The sequence below is a fragment of the Rhinoderma darwinii genome, chromosome 1 (assembly GCF_050947455.1).
Source record: "Rhinoderma darwinii isolate aRhiDar2 chromosome 1, aRhiDar2.hap1, whole genome shotgun sequence".
NCBI classification, from domain to species: Eukaryota; Metazoa; Chordata; class Amphibia; order Anura; family Rhinodermatidae; genus Rhinoderma; species Rhinoderma darwinii.
The window spans coordinates 170,569,671-170,591,680 of record NC_134687.1 but is presented as its reverse complement, the minus strand read 5'-3'; the positions used below and the strand labels follow the sequence as shown (position 1 = coordinate 170,591,680).

Below are 22,010 nucleotides of genomic sequence, written 5' to 3'. Positions count from 1 at the left end.
TTACTCTCTACAATTATTATAACATAGAAAAAAGATTTAAAAAAAAAATCAGAATTCTGAAAACACTGTACCAGGACTTTTAATCAAGTGGCGGCTACTTTGTTTTAAAAATGAACACCAAAATAATTCTAGTAGAAAATCAACCAGGTAAATGGACCCTGAGAGATTTTATATTTCATAGCTATGGTCTATGGTCAATCTGTTATTTTCAAGGGTCAATAAATATTTCAAGACGATAACCTGACAATATTCTGTGTGAGACTGTATATAATATTCCAAAATAAAAACTTAGTACATTTAACTTTGTTACCTGTTGTACATGTTTTCTTACCTTTTCACAAATATCTGGAGGCTCTCAACGGATTTTTCTATAAGAGCCACAACTTCTGAGTAGGGTATGTCAGTACAGTTTGTGCCATTGATAGAGATCACTTCATCTCCCTCACATAATCCAGCATTGGAAGCCTTACTCATACTGCGAACCTGAAACGAGACAAGAAGAAAGTAACTTATATTAATATTCAAATATTTTATGGCAAAAATAGCCAATTTACACAGTAGGACTTAAAATACAGGGATATCTGCCTAAAGTTTAATGTTTTTATTGGCAAATACTTGTGAACTGATTCTCATTGTATACTGATTGACAGTGATAAACTCCTCACATGTAGGCCGCAACAGTGTAAAACCTCAACATTATCTGTATACTTCAGGTAAAGAGGACCATTGCTTAGTAGAACTATATAGAGCAATCCACATCAATTAGAAAAGGCACTAAAAAGTCCACTAAATGTTATATGTCAAAGCATGTCGCTTGTACCATAAGGTACAGTGGCGTAACTACCGCCGTAGCAGCCATAGCCCGTCACTGCTTTAAATTGTATCTGCATAAGAGGCCTGAAGAGTAAGCTGCTCAGTTTATCGTGGAAAAGGGGCTAAGTGAGTATTAGGCCTCTCACACACGAGCGTGTTTGGTCCGTGATATACGGTCCGTATGTCGGCCGCATTTCCCGGACCGAACACACTGCAGGGAGCCGGGCTCCTAGCGTCATAGTTATCTATGACGCTAGGTGTCACTGCTTCGCTGCGGGACAACTGTCCCGTACTGTAATCATGTATTCGGTACGGGACTGCGGTTCCGCGGAGATGCAGGGACTCCTAGCATCATAGATAACTATGCTAAGAGCCCGGCTCCCTGCAGTGTGTTCGGCCTGGGAAATACTAAGGGGGCATCACTACAGTGGGGCACTAATGGAGCATCACTATTATGTGGGGAGGCACTAAGAGGGCATCCTTACTGCGTTGAGGTCACCAATACTGTAAGGGAGCACTAGTGTACTAAGTTTGTGATGGGGCACAGGCTTTTCTAGTTACGCCCCTCATAAGGTATTAGGCATTATAGTACCAGAGGCTGTGTACCTACCGTATAAATCATAGCAATGCCGATCTGGCCTTGGTAGAGCACCAATAACATCAGTAGTAATAATAAGGATAATATCCAATGCTTACTTTATTTAAACCATTGATACTAGCTCATAAGATTTAAGAGTTAGATGTTTTCAGGGTCAGATTTTTGTTGCACAAGTACAAGCTAATGCACACAAGCATATTACAGATCCATTTTGTACAGAACCTTAATAGGGCTGCCATACAGGTGCATGAGGCCTGTACTGCACCTCTGTATGATTTAATACAGAGGCATATGGAGGTTGTAATACTCCATCAGACTTTGTGTATACAGAGGTATTCTCCTCTCGTAGCAATGCTGCTAGGGGATAATATCTTCATACACACAGAGTCCAACAGAGCATGAAGTCAATTCACTGTCGTGCGGGCTCCCTGCCCATTTGCTTGAGCCCACAGTCTGTTTTTAATTGCCCTCAAAGGCTGGATTCACACGAGCATGTTCGGTCCGTAAAGGACAGAAAGTATTTCAGCCGCAATTCCCGGACCGAACACACTTCACGGACCGAACATGCTTGTGTGAATCCAGCCTCAATATCACTGCTGCTGCCGGAATGAAGATTGGCAAAACACTATGAATTTATAAATTTTCTAAGTGTACATGTCATTATTATTTCTATATAAATCCAATTACTACTCTTGTAAATAATGAGTTTTAAAACATTTGCATGGACGAAAATGCAAAAATTATTGATCCATGCATGCTACTAGCGCTAGAAAAGATACAGCAGCCGGCCCAAAATAAATCTCTGTAGAGAAATTGCTGCCTGTTAGGCCTCGTTTACACGAGCGTGATATATGTACGTGCAACGCTCGTGCTTTTCACGCATGTCGTACGGACCTATGTAAGTCTATGGGGGCATGCAGACAGTCCGTGAGTTTTGCTCAGCGTGAGTCCGCTGAAAAAGACTCACGACATGTCCTATATTTGTGCGCTATTCGTGCATCACGCACCCATTGAAGTCAATGGGTGCGTGAAAACCACGCATGTCACACGGAAGCACTTCCGTGCGAACAGCATGATTCACGCAACAGCTGTCAAACTCTGAATGTAAACAGAAAAGCACCACGTGCTTTTCTGTTTACAAACATCCAAATGGAGTGTCATAATGATGGCGGCTGCGCGAAAATCTCGCAGCCGCGCATCATACGCTGATGACACACGGAGCTGTTAAGTGCCTTTTGCGCACGCAAAACGCAGCATTTTTTGCGTGCGCAAAACGCACACGCTCATGTAAACCAGGCCTTAAAGACAGAAATACACTCAGGACATATTGATCTCTTCTCTAGGAAAGGAACTCCATTTTTTCCGTAATGTTCTCTCTCTTTCTATATATATATAATAGGGTAGGAGACATCCTGACAAAGATAGACACCAGTCACTTCTTCTTTCTCTTACCATACACACCACAAAGTCACAAATCATTTATATTAGAAACATGTGTCTGTCCAATCGTTATTACCAGTCTGTTATTACATTTATTTTAAACTACTACACAGAATATGTTGTCAAATATGGATGTACCACTGAAAATATGTTTCCAAAGTGCTTTGTGCTAATCTTGACTCATTAGGGAAAATTCAGATGTGGTGGAATTGCTGTTGAATTCCGCTGTGGACAGTCCGCAGTGGAATTCTGCAGCAGACATTTTTTTAATTTCTTTCTATACATTTTTCGGAAAGTTAGTTCAGACGTTGCAGAAAATAACTGTGCGGAAATTAGGCTGTGGAGCGCAATTTTCCCTCCGCAGCATGCTCATTCCATTGTGGAGAAGAAGCGGAATTTCACTGGAGTTTTCAGCCTTTGCAATGCAAAAACTGAAATCTGTGGCAAGTCTGCTGTGATATCTGCGACGTCTGAATTACCTGTCAAATATGCAAATGTTGGTGCAGATTCGTTGCGTAATTGCCCCAAATCTGCACCAACATTTGCAGCGGAAAAATTCCGCCACGTCTGAACATGGCCTATATGCTCATAAGAGTTGTCTACAAAATAATGCTTCCGTACTGACATAAGAACGTTTTTCATTGTGCAGAACCACACGCACTTGAGTGAAACACCATGATATGCAAGATTCTAATGTATCGTAGAAAACATGCAGGCCTGCAGATAATACATGTGGACAAAAATTGGATCTAATGAAATATAACTAAAATGATCCCCCAGAACATAATTTTCACTTGACACACGGATCAAGTGAAGTTTATGTTCACTGTCAATATTTTTAGTGATAACAATTTATTTATCCTAAACAGGAAACTGCTACATAATCATACTGCATAATCCTAAACAGGAAACTGCTCTGCAATATGGAGAAGCAGAGTGATAGGCCCTGTTCACACTGAGTTTTTCCACTTGAAAAAACTCAGTGTAAACATACACTTAAAGGGGTTTTCCAGCCAGTAAAAGCTATTGCAGCCTTTTCCCCCATTCCCTTCAGTGGCAGAAAAGGCTGCAATACTTGTGAATGGCCGCTAAATGCGTGTCGAAGATTCACAGTGAGCAACACGAAATGAAGGGGAAGCAGCGCTGGTACGAGCAAAACAGCTGATCGTCGGGGGTCCCGGGAGTCGGACCCCGATCTATCAGCTATTGATGGTCTGTCCTGAGGATAGGCCATCCATTTTTACTGGCTGGAAAACGTCTTTAAATGCGTCTTTGCAAAACCGATGTCTCCACATGAATTCTGCAAGATATGTAAGCAGCAAATCACGTAGAACACCCCTTTTCATCTTGATACGAGCTTTACATTTAGGGCTTATTCAGACGAACGTGCTATACGTCCGTGCAACGCGCGTGATTTTCACGCGCCTCGCACGGACCTATATTAGTCTATGGGCAAGTGCAGACAGTCCGTGATTTTTACGCAGCGTGTCTCCGCTGCGTAAAACTCACGACATGTCCTTTCTTTGTGCGTATTTCGCGAATCGCGCACCCCTTGAAGTCAATGGGTGCGTGAAAATCACGCATGCCAGACGGAGGCACCTCCGTGGGACGCGCGTGATTCGCGCAACAGCAGTCAAACTATGAATGTAAACAGAAAAGCACCACGTGCTTTTCTGTTTACAAACATACAAACAGAGTGTCATAATGATGGCGGCTGCACGAAAATCACGCAGCCGCTCATCATATGATGATGATGACGACACACGGAGCTGTCAAGTGCCTTTTGCGCGCGCAAAACGCTCGTGTGAATCCGGCCTTATTCCAGTAAGGCTCTATATGCTGCGTCCAGATATTCCAGTCAGTTGTGCAGCTTGTTTTTCAGCGGTTTCCAAGAACGGCACAATTGTTATTTTATGGGTAATGCAAGTCTTCACCTAAAAGAGACTTGTCAGGAGATCCAGTTTTAAATAGCATTACTCAGGTAAGAAATAATCTATGTAGAAATATAAGGGTATGTGCACACACAAACTCAAAAACGTCTGAAAATACACAGCTGTTTTCGAGGGAAAACAGCTCCTGAGTTTCACTAGTTTTTTTAATCAAAGTCGCGTTTTTCCCTGCGTTTTTAATGGCCATTTTTGGAGCTGTTTTTCTATAGAGCCTATGAAAAACGGCTCCAAAAACGGCTGAAACAGTTGGAGAAAATAACTGTGCGGAAATTAGGCTGTGGTGCGCAATTTTCCCTCCGCAGCATACTCATTCCATTGCGGAGAAGAAGCGGAATTCACTGCAGATTTCAGCCTTTGCAAAGCAAAAACTGAAATCTGTGGCAAGTCCGCTGTGATATCTGCAACGTCTGAATTACCTGTCAAATATGCAAATGTTGGTGCAGAGTCGTTGCGTAATTGCCCCAAATCTGCACCAACATTTGCAGCGGAAAAATTCTGCCACGTCTGAACATGGCCTAAGGGTATGTGCACACGCATACTCAAAAACGTCTGAAAATACTGAGCTGTTTTCAATGCAAAACAGCTCCGGATTTTCAGACTTTTTTTTAGCAACTCGCGTTTTTCGCAGCGTTTTTTACGGCCGTTTTTGGAGCTGTTTTTCTGTAGAGTCAATGAAAAATGGCTGAAGAAGTGACATGAACTTATTTTTCGATGGCGTTTTTTTACGCGTCCGTTTTGAAAAACGGCCACATAAAAAGCGGCCCGTCGGAACAGAGCGCCATATTTCCCATTGAAATGAATGGGCAGATGTTTGGAGGCGTTCTGCTTCCGATCTTTCGGCCGTTTACAGCCCGACAAACGGCCGAAAATAAGCCGTGTGAACATACACTAACGGTAAGGCCAGGATCACACGCATAGTTTTGGTTATGTTTTTGCTGCAGTTTTTGAGCTAAACACAGAATACAAAAGAATGGAGATGCATCAGTCTTTTCTATATTCGTCCTTCCTTTTGGATCCACTTCTGGCTTTGGCTCAGAAAACTGAGATACCATCAACACCCAACGAACCCTGGGTTAGCGTCATACACTTGTCTTTACAACCCCCACTTGGTAAAAAGTAAAAAAACGCCCAGTTGTCATTAAGAACTAATTAGCATAAATACCTGTAAAGCACCGGGACACCCCCCTGTAGATAGTGCCACACAGCCCCTGTAGATAATGCAACATATCCCTATTGTAGATAGTGCCACATACCCCCTTGTAGATAGTGACACACAGCCCCTTTGTAGATAGTGCCAAACAGCCCCCCTCGTAGATAGTGCCACACACAACCCTACTTGTACATAGTGCCACATACCCCCTTGTACATAGTGCCACACACACAACCCCTCTTGTAGATAGTGCCACTTACCCCCGTGTAGATAGTGCCACATACAGCAACTTGTAAATAGTGCAACATAGCCCCCTTGTAGATTGTGCCACATAGCCCCCTTGTAGATAGTGAGACAGAGCCCCCCTTGTAGATAGTGCCACATACCCCGCTTTAAAGATAGTGCCACATAACCCCCTTGTAGATAGTGCCTCATAGCCCCTCTTGTAGATATTGCCACATAGCTCCCTGTAGATAGTGCCACATACCCTGCCTTGAAGATAGTGCCACATAGTCATCCTTGTAGATAGTGCCACAAAACCCCCTGTATAGATAGTGCCGCATAGCCCCCCTTGTAGATAGTTCCACACACAACCCCCCTTGTACATAGTGCCACATACCCACTTGTACATAGTGCCACACATAACCCCTCTTGTAGATAGTGCCACATACCCGCCTTGTAGATAGTGCCACATACCCCATTGTAGATAGTGCCACATACACCAACTTGTAAATAATGCCACATATCCCCCTTGTAGATAGTGCCACATAGCCCCCTTGTAGATAGTGAGACAGAGCCCCCCTTGTAGATAGTGGCACATACCCCGCTTTTAAGATAGTGCCACATAACCCCCCCTTGTAGATAGTGCCTCATAGCCTCACTTGTAGATAGTGCCACATAGCCCCCTTGTAGATAGTGACACATAACCCCCTGTATAGATAGTACCGCATAGCCCCCCTTGTAGATAGTGTCACATAGCCCCTCTTGTAGATAGTGCCGCATAGCTGCTTTGTAGATAGTGCCACATAGCCATCCTTATAGATAGTGCCACATAACTCCGTGTATAGATAGTGCCGCATAGCCCCCCTTGTAGATATTGCCACACACAACCCCATTGTACATAGTGCCACATAGCCGCTTGTACATAGTGCCACACACAACCCCTCTTGTAGATAGTGCCACATACCCGCCTTGTAGATAGTGCCACATATCCCCATGTAGATAGTGCCACATACACCAACTTGTAAATAGTGCCACATAGCCCCCTTGTAGATAGAGCCACATACCCTCCCATTGTAGATAGTGCCAATTACCCTCCCATTGTAGATAGTGCCACAACCCCCCCCCCCCTTGTAGATAGTGCCAATTACAGTTTAACCACAACTACTTTTCTTTTTTCTGTTGGGGAATGAGAAGACAAATGTTGCAAACTTTTGCACGATTTAAAATTCTACTTTTTAATCTGTGCAATTTTCTTTTTGCTTATCAAACACTCCATTTCCAATGTAGATACTGAATATCACGCTACTCCCATTTGAGGGAGATATCTCTCTTATAATTGTATTATACAGGCTTGTAAATAATATTAAATTATAAGGATGTTTTATAGAAGACAGAGGATGCCAAACACTGTAATCCCAACATTTACAAATAAGGAATGGTATTCTGAGTTTATTCCCCTAGTGTAAGAATGTAAATAGCCCGGTAATTTTGAAAGCAATAAGGAAAGAGATGTTAATGCAAAATACTCTGAAACAATGCTTCATCAGCCAGATGTTTCCATTAAGGTCTAAGTTTCCAGTGTCTGTGACCAGAAAATATAAATATTAGTAATAATGATTGCATGTAAGTGATGTAGAATTCGATGCAGCATCAAAGCCAGTTACACATTGACAACAGGGCGATACTTTTTCTCAACTAAACCCTTAATATTTTGTTAAAAAGATATTCCACTTTGGATGTAGAGAGGTAAACATAAAAACTACATATAGTGCTCAAACTGTGCAGTGTAAACTATGCCAACATTCTGTTCCTCTTGACTGGGGATGGGGCATTGTTTGCTAATATGCCCCCACCAATTGAATCTGTAATATGGATGTGTCGCCAACATAAAGATTGATGTATGTAACATATTAATATGTCCACCTTTTTGAAAGAAGTTATATAAATAGCTTCTCTCACATAAATTTAGCGCTAATGCAGCTACACCAATGATAAAATTAAAAAAATGATGGTCAAAATTCGATCTAAATGCAATCAAAAAGTAATTTTTTTTTAAAACTTTTCTTTTATTTAAAGTTTCAATTTATTTAAGCATACAATATACAATGTAATTATAGCAATAAAATATTAAGCCCTTAATGACCAGCCTATTTTAAACCTTAATGACCAAGCTATTTTTTACGTTTTTCCATCGTCGCATTCCACCAAGAGCTGTAACGTTATTATTTTTTGCGTAGACATAGCTGTATAAGGTCATTTTTTTCTTCGGGACAAGTTGTATTTTTTAATAGCACCATTTTGGGGTACATATAATTTATTGATTAACATTTTTTTTGGGGGGGTAATAGAAAAAAAAAACAGCAGTTTCGCCACACTTTTTTGTGTCCTAAATTTACGCCGTTTACCGTGTAGTATAAATAACACAATAACTTTATTTAGCGGGTTGTTACGATTGCAAAGATACCAAACTTATATAGATTTTGTATGTTTTACTACTTTTACACTGTAAGGCCTCATTCACACGACAGGGTTTCCCGGCCGGGTGCCGGCCGTTCATAAATCGGCCGGCACCCGGCTGCATTAGGAATAATAGACCCCTAATCGGGCTATTCACACGACCGATTTTTTGACGGCCGGGAAAACCGGCCGTCAAAAAATAGGACATGCTCTATTTTCGGCCGGGTACCCGGCCGCCTGGCACCCATAGAAGTCTATGGGGCCGGGTAATACACGGCCATCACCGGAATGTGTCCCGAGTGATGGCCAGAGTGCATGTGAGGAGGAGGAGTTGATGCCATTCGGACGAATGGCTGTACGCTGTACACTGTGTGGCAGGGCCGGGGTGTACAGCAGGTGGAAGGGAGCACTGCGCTGGCTCCCTTCCCCTGCTTGTTTTATAAGCGCCCTGGCCCGGTGACACCTTCCATGGCGGCGCTAGCAGCTGCTGCGGCTGCTACTACTGTAGCGACGCCACTATAGCAGAGCAGGGAGGTATCTCCCCGCTCTGCTATGTGCTAGCCCCACTTTAGCTCCTTGAAGGAGCGGAATCCCCGTGTTTTCGGGGATTCCGCTCCTGGACAGAGCGCTTGATGTCTCTGTCCATATCTGGGCAGTGACATCAGGAGAAACTCCTGAAGCGGAATCCCCAAACACATGGGGATTCCCCTTCAGGAGTTGCCGCTGATATCACTGTCCAGATCTGCCCGGCCCGGAACGGGCAAAACGGCCGATTTTACCGGCCGACACTCGGGCCCGGGAGGGTCCCTGTGAATCCCGCCTTAAATCTTTTTTTTTCAAAATTATTTGTTTTTGTGTCTCCATATTTTAAGAGCCATAATTTTTTTTATTTTTCCGCCGATGCAGCTGTATGAGGGCTTTTTTTTGCAGGACGACTTGTAGTTTTTATTGGTACCATTTTGGAGTACATGCGACTTTTTGTTTACTTTTTATCAAATTTTTTTAACCCCTTCCCGCTCCTGGACGTACTATTAGGTCATGGTAGCTGTATCGTTCGCGCTCCATGACCTAATAGTACCTCACGGGAGTAACGGCCATTTTGGCCGTCCTCCCGACACATACAGGAGCTGTGACAGCTGCTGTCTCGTACAGCAGCTGCCGCAGCTCCTACAGTGGGGACCGATCGCTGTGTCCCCGCTGATTAACCCCTTAAAAGCCGCGTTCAATAGGGGTTAAGCTACAATCGCCGGCCTGCTACACGATACCGGCCGGCGATTGTAACTATGGCAACCGGACACCAAACAATGGCGTCCGGCTATGCCATCGACGGTAGCCTAGTGGGTCCTGACGAAGTCAGGACCCACTATGCTTGCTGTCAGTGAGTAGCTGACAGTTCTAATACACTGCACTACGCATGTAGTGCAGTGTATTAGAATAGCGATCAGGGCCTCCTGCCCTCAAGTCCCCTAGTGGGTCAAAGTAATAAAGTAAAAAAAAAGTTAAAAAAAGATGTGTAAAAATAAGAAAATAAAAGTTTTAAAAGTAATAAAAGTAAAAATCCCACTTTTTCCCTTATCAGTCTTTTATTATTAATAAAAATAGATAAACAAATAAACTATACATAATTGGTATCGCCGCGTCCGTAACGGCCTGAACTACAAAATTATTTTGTTATTTATCCCGCACGGTGAACGCCGTAAAAGAAAATAATATTAAACCGTACCAGAATCACAATTGTTTGGTCACTTCACCTCCCAAAAAATGGAATAAAAAGAGATCAAAAAGTCGCATGTACCTAAAAACGGTACTGATGGAAACTACGCAAAAAATAAGTCCTCGCACGGCTTTATTGATGGAAAAATAAAAAAAGTTCTGGCTCTTAGAATAAGGTAACACAAAAAGTGAATGATTTTTTACAAAACTTATTTTATTGTGCAAACGCCATAAGACATAAAAAAAACTATAAACATCTGGTATCACCGTAATCGTATCGCCCCGCAGAATAAAGTCAATGTACCATTTATAGCGCACGGTGAACGCTGTAAAAAAAATAGAAAAAAAACCAATAGTAGAATTGCTGTTTTGTAGTCACCACGCCACTTAAAAATAGAATAAAAACTGATCAAACAGTCGCATGCACCCCATGAAAACTGCAATGAATTCCTCAGGGGTCTAGTTTTCAAAATGGGGTTACTTTTGGGGGGTTTCCACTGTTTTGGCACCACAAGACCTCTTCAAACCGGACATGGTGCCTAATATAAAAGAGGGCTTAAAATCCACTAGGGGCTCCTTTGCTTCGGAGGCCGGTGCGTCAGTCCATTACCGCACTAGGGCCACATGTGGGATATTTATCAAAACTGCAGAATCTGGCCAATAAATATTAAGTTGCGTTTCTCTGGTAAAACCTTTTGTGCTATAGAAAAAAATGCTATAAAAAGGATTTTCTGACAAAAATAAATATGTAAATTTCACCTCTACTTTGCTCTAAATTCCTGTGAAACACCTAAAGAGTTCATAAACTTTCTAAATGCTGTTGTGAATACTTTGAGGGTCTAGTTTCTAAAATGGGGTGTTTCATAGGGGTGTCTAATATATGGGCCCCTCAAAGCAACTTCAGAACTGAACTGGAACCTAAAAAAAATAAAAAATTAGGAAATACTTTGCTTCTCCTAATGAGCATTGCCTACTCCAAGATGACCCCAGTTTTGACCGTTTGTATAAACAGAGGCCCCTATTAGACCGTTTCAGTGCCCGGTTTACCCAAGCATACACCACCGAGACGTGTATTTTTATTGATGAGTCCTTGGTACATTTTAAAGGGAGGCTTCAATTCTGCCAGTACCTGCCGGGTAAGAGGGCAAGGTATGGCGTGAAGATGTATAAGCTGTGCGAGAGTGCATCAGGGTATACCTACAAATTTAGGATATATGAAGGGAAGGACACCAGTATTCAGCCCCCAGAATTCCCCCCCTTACTGGGAGTTAATGCAAAAATTGTGTGTGATTTGGTGCTGCTGGACCAGGGTTACCACCTCTACCTGGATAATTTTTATACCAGCGTCCCACTCTTCAACTGCCTCGCTTCCAGAAGTCCTGCGGCATGCGCCACTGCTAGAAGAAATCTGAGAGGCCTCCCTAAGACTCTGCAGGGCAAACACTTAGAAGGGGTGAGAGCAGGGCACAATCTAGCCGCAACATATTGTGTGTCAAGTACAAGACAAGAGAGACTCCACACCAGTACCCATGTACCTGTACGAGGTACCAGTACAGAGACCCCCAAACCAGACTGCATCCTGGACTACAATAAGTACATGGGAGGGGTGGACTTGTCAGATCAAGTCCTGAAGCCCTACAACGCCATGCGGTGTGGTATAAGAAGCTGACCGGGCACCTGATACAGATGACATTGTACAATGTGTACGTGCTACGTCGATGTGCAGGCCAGACGGGAACTTTCCTGGAATTTCAAGAGGTAGTTATCAAGAAACTAATTTTTAGGGACCAAGAAGGGGGGGCACCCAGTACTTCTGGAAGCGAGACCACACGCATCGCACCAGGACAACACTTTCCAGGAGAAGTTCCCCAAACTGGCAAAAAGGGAAAAAGTCAAAAGAGGTGCAAAGTCTTTTATAAGAGGGGGATAAGGGAGGACACAATATATCAATGTGACACGTGTCCCGAAAAACTAAGGCTCCGTATGAAAGAGTGCTTCAAAATGTATCATACATCCCTTGATTTTTAATCTACCCCAGTTTTACTTACCCTGATGCACTCCGCACAGTTTATCCCTCTCGTGTTTCCCTTCTGAGCCCTGCTGTGTGCCCAGGCAGCTGATAACAGCCACATTGAGGGTATTGCCATACCCATGGGAACACACATTACAGTTTATAGGGTGTATGTCTCTGGTCAAAATGCTCACTACACCTCTAGATGAAGGTCTTAAGGGGTGTAGTTTTTGAAAACGGGGTCACTTCTTGGGGGTTTCAACTGTACTGGTACCTCAGGGGCTTCTGCATACATGACTTCGCACCAGAAAATCCCCAGTAGGTCAAATGGTGGTCCTTTCCTTCTGAGCCCTCCCATGGGCCCAAACGTCAGTTTATCACCACAAATTGGGCATTGCCGCACTCAGGACAAATTGGGCAAAATGTGGTATTTTATTTCTTGTGAAAATAAGAAATTTTGAGCTAAAACTACATATTATTGGAAAATATATATTTTTTTTAAATTCCCAGCCCAATTCAAATAAGTTCTGTGAAGAAACTATGGGGTCTAAATGGTCACATTACCCATCAATTAATTCCTTGAGGGGTGTAGTTTCCAAAATGGGGTCACTTCTGGTGGGTTTCCATTGCTTTGATACCTCTGGGGCTCTGCAAATGCGACATGGCACCCGAAAGCCAATCCAGCAAAATCTGCACTCCAAAGAACACACAGCGCTCCTTCCCTTCTGAGGCCACCCATGGGCCCAAACGGCAGTTTATCGCCACAAGTGGGGTATTGCTGCACTCAGGACAAATTTGGCAACAAAATGGGGTATTTAGTTCCCTGTGAAAATAAGAAATTTTTATAAAAAATGACATCTTATTGGTAAAAATGACATTTGTTTCATTTCACAGCCCAATTCAAATACGTGCTGTGTAAAAACTGTGGGGTCAAAATGGTCACAACACCAATAAATGAATTCCTTGAGGGGTGTAGTTTCCAAAATGGGGTCACTTCTGGTGGGTTTTCATTGCTTTGATACCTCTGGGGCTCTGCAAATGCGACATGGCACCCGAAAACCAATCCAGCAACATCTGGACTCCAAAGAACAAATAGCGCTCCTTTCCTTCTGAGCCCTTCTATGGGCCCGAACTGCACTTTATCACCAAAAATGGGGTATTTCTGCACTCAGGACAAATTGGGCAACAAAATGGAGTGTTTTATTTCTTGTGAAAAAAAGAAATTTTGAGCTAAAACTACATATTATTGGTAAATATATATATATATTTTTTAAATTCCCAGCCCAATTCAAATAAGTTCCGTGAAGAAACTATGGGGTCTAAATGGTCAAATTACCCATAAATTAATTCCTTGAGGGGTGTAGTTTCCAAAATAGGGTCACTTCTGGTGGGTTTCCATTGCTTTGATACCTCTGGGGCTCTGCAAATGCGACATGGCACCCGAAAACCAATCCAGCAAAATCTGCACTCCAAAGAACACACAGCGCTCCTTCCCTTCTGAGGCCACCCATGGGCCCAAACTGCAGTTTATCGCCACAAATGGGGTATTGCTGCACTCAGGACAAATTGGGCAACAAAATGGGGTATTTTCTTCCCTGTGAAAATAAGAAATTTTGATCAAAAATGACATCTTATTGGAAAAAATGTCATTTTTTTAAATTTCATAGCCCAATTCAAATACGTGCTGTGTAAAAACTGTGGGGTCAAAATGGTAACAACAACCATAAATGAATTCCTTGAGGGGTGTAGTTTCCGAAATGGGGTCACTTTGGGGGATTCCAACTGTTTTGGCACCTCAACACCTCTTCAAACCTGACATGCTGCCTAAAATATATTCTAATAAAAAAGAGGCCTCAAAATGCACTAGGTGCTTCTTTGCTTCTAGGGCTTGTGTTTTAGTCCACGAGCGCACTAGAGACACATGTGGGACATTTCTAAAAACTGCAGAATCTGGACAATACATATTTAGTAGTGTTTCTCTGGTAAAACCTTCTGTGTTACGGAAAATATTTTAATACAATTGAAATTCAGCAAGAAAAGTTACATTTGCAAATTTCACTTCTACTTTTCTTTAATTTCTGTGAAATGCCTGAAGGGTTAAATAAACTTTCTAAATGCTGTTTTGAATACTTTGAGGGGTCTAGTTTTCAAAATGGGGTTTTTATGGGGGTTTCTAATACATAGGCCCCTCAAAGCCACTTCGGAACTGAACAGGTACCTTAAAAAAAAGGCTTTTGAAATTTTCTTAAAAATATGAGAAATTGCTGTTTATGTTCTAAGCCTTGTAACGTCCAAGAAAAATAAAAGAATGTTCAAAAAATGATGCCAATCTAAATTAGACATATGGGAAATGTGAACTAGTAACTATTTTGGGTGGTATAACCATCTGTTTTACAAGCAGATGCATTTAAATTCTGAAAAATGCTATTTTTTATAAATTTTCTCAAAATTTTGCAATTTTTCACCAATTAACACTGAATATATCGTACAAATTTTACCACTAAGGCCTCATGCACACGACCGTAGCCGTGTGCGGCCGCAATTCCCCCGAAAATCCACGTGAGAATTGCGGCCCCATTCTTTTCTATGGTGCCGTGCACACGACCGTAGTTTTTGCGGTCCGTGCACGGCCCGGGAGCCCGGACCGCAGAAAGAACGGGCATGTCTTATTACGGCCCGGTTCTGCGGTCCGGGCTCATTGAAAACAATGGCCGCGGCCATGTGCATGTCCCACGATTTGCGGGCGGCCTGCGGCTGACAGTCCGCTGACAGTCCGCAGCCGGCCGACCCGAAAATCACGGCCGTGCACACGGCTACGGTCGTGTGCATGAGGCCTAACATAAAGCCCAATGTGTCACGAGAAAACAATCTCAGAATCGCTTGGATAGGTTTAAGCATTCCGACGTTATTACCACATAAAGTGAAATATGTCAGATTTGAAAAATGGGCTCTGAGCCTTAAGGCCAAAACAAGGCTGCCTCCTTAAGGGGTTAAGGCAGGATTCACAGAAAACGGCAATTTTTGCATTGTTTTTTATTTTATTTTCTATGGCGAGCGGGTTAAATAATGTAATAACTTTATAGTTGGGGTCATTATGGACGCGGCAAAACCAAATATGTGTAACTTTTTTACTTTTGTTTTGTTTTTTAATAATAAAGCCGTTTGTAAGGGGGAAAAGTGGGTTTTTTCCATGCTTTTTCAATTTTTTATTTATTAACTTTATTAAACTTTTTTTTTTTACTTTTTTTACCAGTCCCAGTAGAGGACTTCACTATGCGATCATCCGATCACTATTATAATGTATTACTGCCTGTCCGTGTAAAACGGACAGGCATCTGCTAGGCCATGTCTCTGGCATGGCCTACCAGACATTAACTGGGGCAGACCTGGGGGCCTTTGTTAGGCCCCCCGCCTGCCATAGAAGACACCCACACTCTGTGAATTTTCTTAAAATTGCAACGAGCACAGAGGGGTGGATGCAATGAGCCTACGCATTTCAAATGAATCACTCGTTCTTATTCATGGCAGTCTTCTAGAGCATTGGTTAAGAACATAAATTATAAATAGGATGATACAAGACAAAAATACAATGTATGTCATCATCACCCCTTTACAAGGTTTCTAATAAATTGTCCAGTATTTCAGCTTCCATTTCTGCATTTAAATCGCTTTGTACATGTACCTCCACATTAGATATGACTATTCTTGGAGATTTACCCATACAATTCTTGAATACACGTATTCCTGAGCTGGACCTCAGTAATTGAAGGTAGCAGGTGTAAAGACAATTGGACTTTTATACTCTGGGGATTCCCTACACACATTTGAACATATCTCCCGTACTTATTCTCTTCCAGCAAGAGATTTTTATAAGTTCCTCCAAATCCGTCAGGCACTACACAAAACTTCAATTCACTCACCAACATTCCCAACGGTTATATATCAGTTCTTTTCATATCTTAGGCCTGCTCTTCGAGGGATTTCATTGCTTTATAAATTGTTAATGAAACCACAATTGATAAATGACCCCTCTTATATTCTTAAATGGGAACAAGATCTAAATGTTACTATAAATTGGGAAGAATGGTATACTGCAATCAAGGTTCTTAAGGGAATATCCAAGAGTGCAAGTTATTGGGAGACGTCCTTTAAGATTATGTTGCGCTGGTATCTCACTCCCGTGCATATTTCTAAAATTAACCCTTCTTATCCACATTATTGCTGGAGAGGCTGCGGCTTGATAGGCACATACAGACACGTTTGGTGGGATTGTCCCCTAGTTTACTCGTTTTGGCTGGCAATGGCGGGTCTTATAAAGTCTGTTACTGGTCTCTGCGTTCACATACAACCTACATTAGCATTGTGTTTTATTGGTATGTCAGAATTAGAGGTGGAGGTGCAAACAGTGATAGGTCATATTATACTTGCGGCCAGATCCATGATTGCGAGAACTTGGAAGTCCAATTCTCCCTTAACTGCCAAAGAATTATGTCAACATGTACAATTCGCACATAACATGGAAAGACTGTTGGTTAAATCGTCTCATTCTATTACTCAGTTTGATAATAGATGGGATACATGGGTTTCATATTATACCACTCAGGTCCCTCATATAAGAAATTATACTCCATAAAAATCTGTAGGTGTCACATTCGTCAGATTGGGGATGATAATTACCCTTTGGTCTGGGATCTATAGGGTCATATTAGAGGTCTTTTTTTTTTTTTTTTTGGATCATGGTCGTTAATATGCAAAGTGTTGATATTTGTAGTGATGTATTGTATCTTCAGAGTGTATATGTGAGCAATGTTTTAAATGTTGTATGTGTTTTTCTCTGTTTTATTTTATTTGTTTTCCTTATTTTATTTTCTGCTATGTACGCACTGTTGTATATAAGTGATACATCGAGATTAATTATTTTGGGTTCCTGTGAGCACCCCTCATCTTTTCGGAATTGTATCATTTTCTGAAAGTTGCTATTTTATATGACTTTGGAAACGAATAAAAAATGTAAATAAAAAAATAAATAAAAAAATACATGAGGGTGGGTATTTGACCGTTTGAATTTTTAGGTTCTACGGTAGGAATATTCAGTAGCAGACATTTAGGAGGGGAATGCATAATGACTCCGGGGTTCCCATAACCATTCAAAGGGTTTTATGTTTCTTAGGGTCAAGACTACTAGCTTTTTATTTATCATATAGTAATTTTGTCTCCGTTTGATTTCTGAGAAGTCAAAAACAGGCTGTTCCCAATCTTGTGCTTTTATTTGTTTTTACATTTAAAAAGTTGAATTTGTTTATTAAGTTAGCTATGTCTATCATAAATTTATTATGAAATTAACATGTGATGTCATTGCACAGGCACAGCCCCTTGGACACTTTATGGCCCATGTGTTATTGCACATACTGTAATCCATACAACGACATCACTGTCCTGGGGGTCTGAGGAAGTCTGGATGGTAGAGTGACAAAAATTTGCTGATTTGGTTATAATTCCATTAGTCCATTTCCAAACCTCTTTTTAAATACAGTGGCGGGACATCACATTTAACTATACACAAAAATGCTCTTTGGTTTGTACCCACAGATTTAAATTGTTGATCCTAGCTTTTAGCAGATGAGCCTTTATCCATCAGGCTCCTTGTCTTTGTATACTTTGTTCTCTGTCTCTGTGGCTCATTTGTTATTATTTGCCCCATCTGTAGATCATTGGCAGCACTCCTCCCTGGTTATAAAGGAAAACCCTGTGGCTTAGGGGGATGCTGCTATTTTTTTTTTTTTTCTTAACCCCTTCACATCGTAAACAACTTTCAGATTTTAATTTGACTTTTTTCCTCCCCACCTTCCAAAAGCCATAACTTCTTTATTTTTCCATCGATATAGTCCTATGAGGGCTTGATTTTTGCGGGACGAGTTGTAGTTTTTCATAGCACCATTTATTGTGCCATATAATGTACTAGGAAACTGGAAAAAATTATTTGTGGGATAGAAAATGAAAAAAACAGCGGTTCCGACATTGTTTTTTGCGCTTCATTTTTACGGAATTCACTGTGCAATTAAAACAACATGTTAACTTTATTCCGCAGGTCAATATGATTACTGCGATACCAAATATATATATAGTTTTTTCTATATTTTACTACTTTTACAAGTAAAAAGCTAAGTGTAAAAAATAAAATTTATTTTGTCACCAAATTCTGAGAGCTATAACTTTTTATTTTTTCGTTGATTAAGTGGTATGAGGGCTTATGTTTTGCGGGACAAGCTGTAGTTTTCAATGGTACCATTTTTGGGTACATGCGACGTTTTGATCACTATTTATTCCATTTTTTGAGGGAGATGAGGTGACCAAAAAATAGCGATTCTGGCGTTTACATTTTTTTTTTACAGTATACACCGTGCGGGTTAAATAATGATTATTGTTTTACTATGCTCTAGGGGAAAATGGAAAAAGTTTTTTTTTTTAAATTTATTTGACTAATTTTTACTTTTTTTATTAGTCCCCCAAGGGGACTTCAACCAGCGATGGTTGGATCGCTTGCACGATATACTGCAAAACTAATGTATTGCAGTAGATCGTCTTTCTGACAGGCTTCTATTAAGCCCTGCCAGAGGCAGCGCTTAATAGGAGCACAAAGATGGTGGACCAGGGGGCCTTCATTAGGCCCCCAGGCAGCCATAGCAACCATCGCCACCCCGCGACTGCATTGCGGGTTGAAGCACGATGAGCTGCTAGAGGGGGTCGCCCCCTCTTTCTAACGATTTAAATGCCGCAGACGCTATTGACCGCAGCATTTAACGAGTTAAATGAGCGGGATCGCAGCAGAGCGCGATCCCGCTCATTACTGTGAAGTGTCGGCTGTAAAATACAGCCAAAACCAGCATCGTATGGAGCGGGTTCACTCCGTGAGCCCGTCCGATCCTTCTCCTACCGGGCTATGACGTAGCCATATGTCAAATGTCAGGAAGGGGTTAATGCTCATTTTAGGTCTTATGTTCCAGTAGTTCCATAATCACAAGAACTGGTGATTTGGCTGGGACCAGGTCTTGCATATCTCTGACGCACCGGATCCAGCTAATAACACGACGAGCATGAGGAAATGGAGGGTACGGAAACCGGAGCGGAGGCAGTGGAAGAAGCGGGGAACGGCGCGGCGGCCATTACACAAAGTAGACTCGTTATTAAATTTCTGCAATAATTCTATGATGGCAATACACTTGTGACATTGAAGTATGAGGAGGCTAAGAAGTGCCATTACATTACACCAATTACACATTAACACAAATACATACTAACAGTACATGTTGGTTTTCAGTCTATGGTTTCATCAAATTCTGATGCTTCAATCAAAATGAAGGAAGAACCGTGATTCACCAGGTCTTTTTCCAGCCTGCAATTGTCCAGTTTTAATGCTGCCGCTAGATCACTGAAAGTTTTTACAGTATTAGATTAGCTGCTTTTGTCGAAAAATAGTGCCACATCTGTCAACAGCTGGGTGTGGTATTGTAGCTGAATAGCATTCACTTTAATGGGGCTGAGCAGCAAAAACCGACGCAAATCATGGGCAGGTTTAGGACTACTTGAAGAAAGCTGCCATGTTTTTCTCATCCTGCAGCATAAACTATTTAGAAAGGATATTATTTATCCTAGAAAACAAAAAGTTACTACAAAATAGAGTTGGTGACTCAAGGGAATGTTCTGAAAAGTACTACTTCACCGTGCACTGTTCATTGTTCAAGCATACAGAAAATGCCCCACAAGACACAGCAGAGTAGGGATGGATTTAGGTGCTAGCTTGTTTACAGATGAAGGTGACGAAAGTCATTAATGCATGTGTGACTAGAAAGCCAGGCAGATTTTCTGTATAGCCTCTGGTATGAAGATGGGATCACTGCCCAGTATGACATTAGTGACAGGACATTATAGTCATTTTGTAGGCTTAAACATAGTGCATTTATTGCTATGCAGCACTGTTGACAGGTGTCGGCCTGGTGAGAAACTCAACTGAATGGAGATAGTTATCAAAATTTTTGAAAATTAGCATACACAGCCAAAATTGTGCCTAGTGAGCTAAAGAACCGCTATATATACAGTATTATATAAAAAAAATTAAAAATAGGTCCAGAATGTGGGGTCAGGAGCACACTGAGAATGCCTGGTCCCTTTAGTTAGAACTAGTGATGTCTCTGCATTCACAAGGTGACATCATTTAACGTGAGATGTTCATCTTATGCCAACATCAAAAGCTGTCAGTGGAGTGGAAAGTAATCAACTATACTGACAACTTCAGCTAGGGATCCACTGATAGTTTCTGCTTTCTCTGTGGGGTGGAAGGAAGATCAGAAGGTCCCCTTTTGAAACTTGGCCCTGAGATAATACCTGATTGCCCAACCTCTAAGATTGTGTACCAACTAGATATTGCAAGTGAATCCTTATTTATTTCAGCTGTATTTTAAGTGTTCATTGCCACACATCTGTTGGCATCAATATTGTACAAATATGAAAATCCAAAAACTGAATAATAGCTAATAAAAGTAAAGTTGATGAGATACACTTTATGCTGCACAAGACAGATAGACAAATATCTCTGTGAACCAGTCCAAGCGTGTACATATTTTTGTAACTTAATTCAGTGCATTCAATTCTGCATTTAACTAAGCTGTAATCACAGAGGTGTAATATTTCCAAATGGAAATGGAACTCTACTTGTGAAGATATCCGCAGTATGCTCATCTCAATTTTTGTTCCCGTTCCAGGGGAAGAAATATAAGTAGTTATGAGGTAATGTCCCTTTATTAGGGACTGTACAGGCAACACTGAGTATTCAGACATTAAATCTTTGGAAGCAGTGCAGTGATAAGAAGTACTGACACATGAGACATTTTGTCTACTGCCATTCATTCACCTGCTGTCCTGACTATATATGTGTGTTGCGTCTACTTATCAGTATCATCCCTATCATTGTGTAGTGGATGATGTAAAGTTAGGGATCATTTGGCTACAGGTTTAGGTTATGGACGGTGATTTTGCCCAACCTACCCACTGTTGCCTGAACTATCATTCACCTTTAGCCAGTGCCCATTACATAAGGAGACTGCTAGTAGTAAAAAAAATCCATGTGTCCTAAATGATACGAGGCCAAGTAAAGCTCCATGATCATTGAGGGTTTCTTATTTACCTGGTGTAATGTAACATTTTTTATTTGGTGTGTTCTTTGTATGTTTTGTTTTTATACAGTGTACTGCATACCTTGTAACCCAAGGAAAAGACAATGTACTAGCTTTATTAAACAGTCACGGGGTTAAGCTGTACTTTTTATAACCATAACATTGTTAATTGCTGATGAGTTAAGAGAGCTCGCTATTAGGAGACCGGAGTGAGCCACTTAATTCTGTTCAATGACTTTCTCTGACTTCATTGTGTTACAATCTTTGCATTGCTTCATTATACAGTTTCAGCTACAGAATGCTGAGGCAAGCCTTTAACCCCTTCAGGACTGAGCCACTTTTGGACCAAATGACAGAGCCTCATTTTTTAAATCTGACGTGTGTTACTTTATGTGATAATAACTCGGGAATGCTTTGACCTATCCAAGCAATTCTGAGATTGTTTTCTCGTGACATATTGTACTTTATGTTAGTGAAAAAATTTGGT

General features: G+C 41.4%; 1 protein-coding gene across 1 annotated transcript in view; it reads right to left on the bottom strand.

Moving 5' to 3' along the window:
* SYNPO2 (synaptopodin 2) overlaps positions 1-22,010 on the bottom strand; it is a 216,238-nt gene continuing 194,228 nt past the window's right edge. Inside the window, exons 2-3 of the mRNA XM_075849595.1 lie at positions 332-483; positions 1-7 (exon numbers count right to left, since the gene is read on the bottom strand). Of these exons, the coding sequence (XP_075705710.1) occupies positions 1-7; positions 332-483 (159 nt within the window). The remainder of the gene's footprint in view (positions 8-331; positions 484-22,010) is intronic.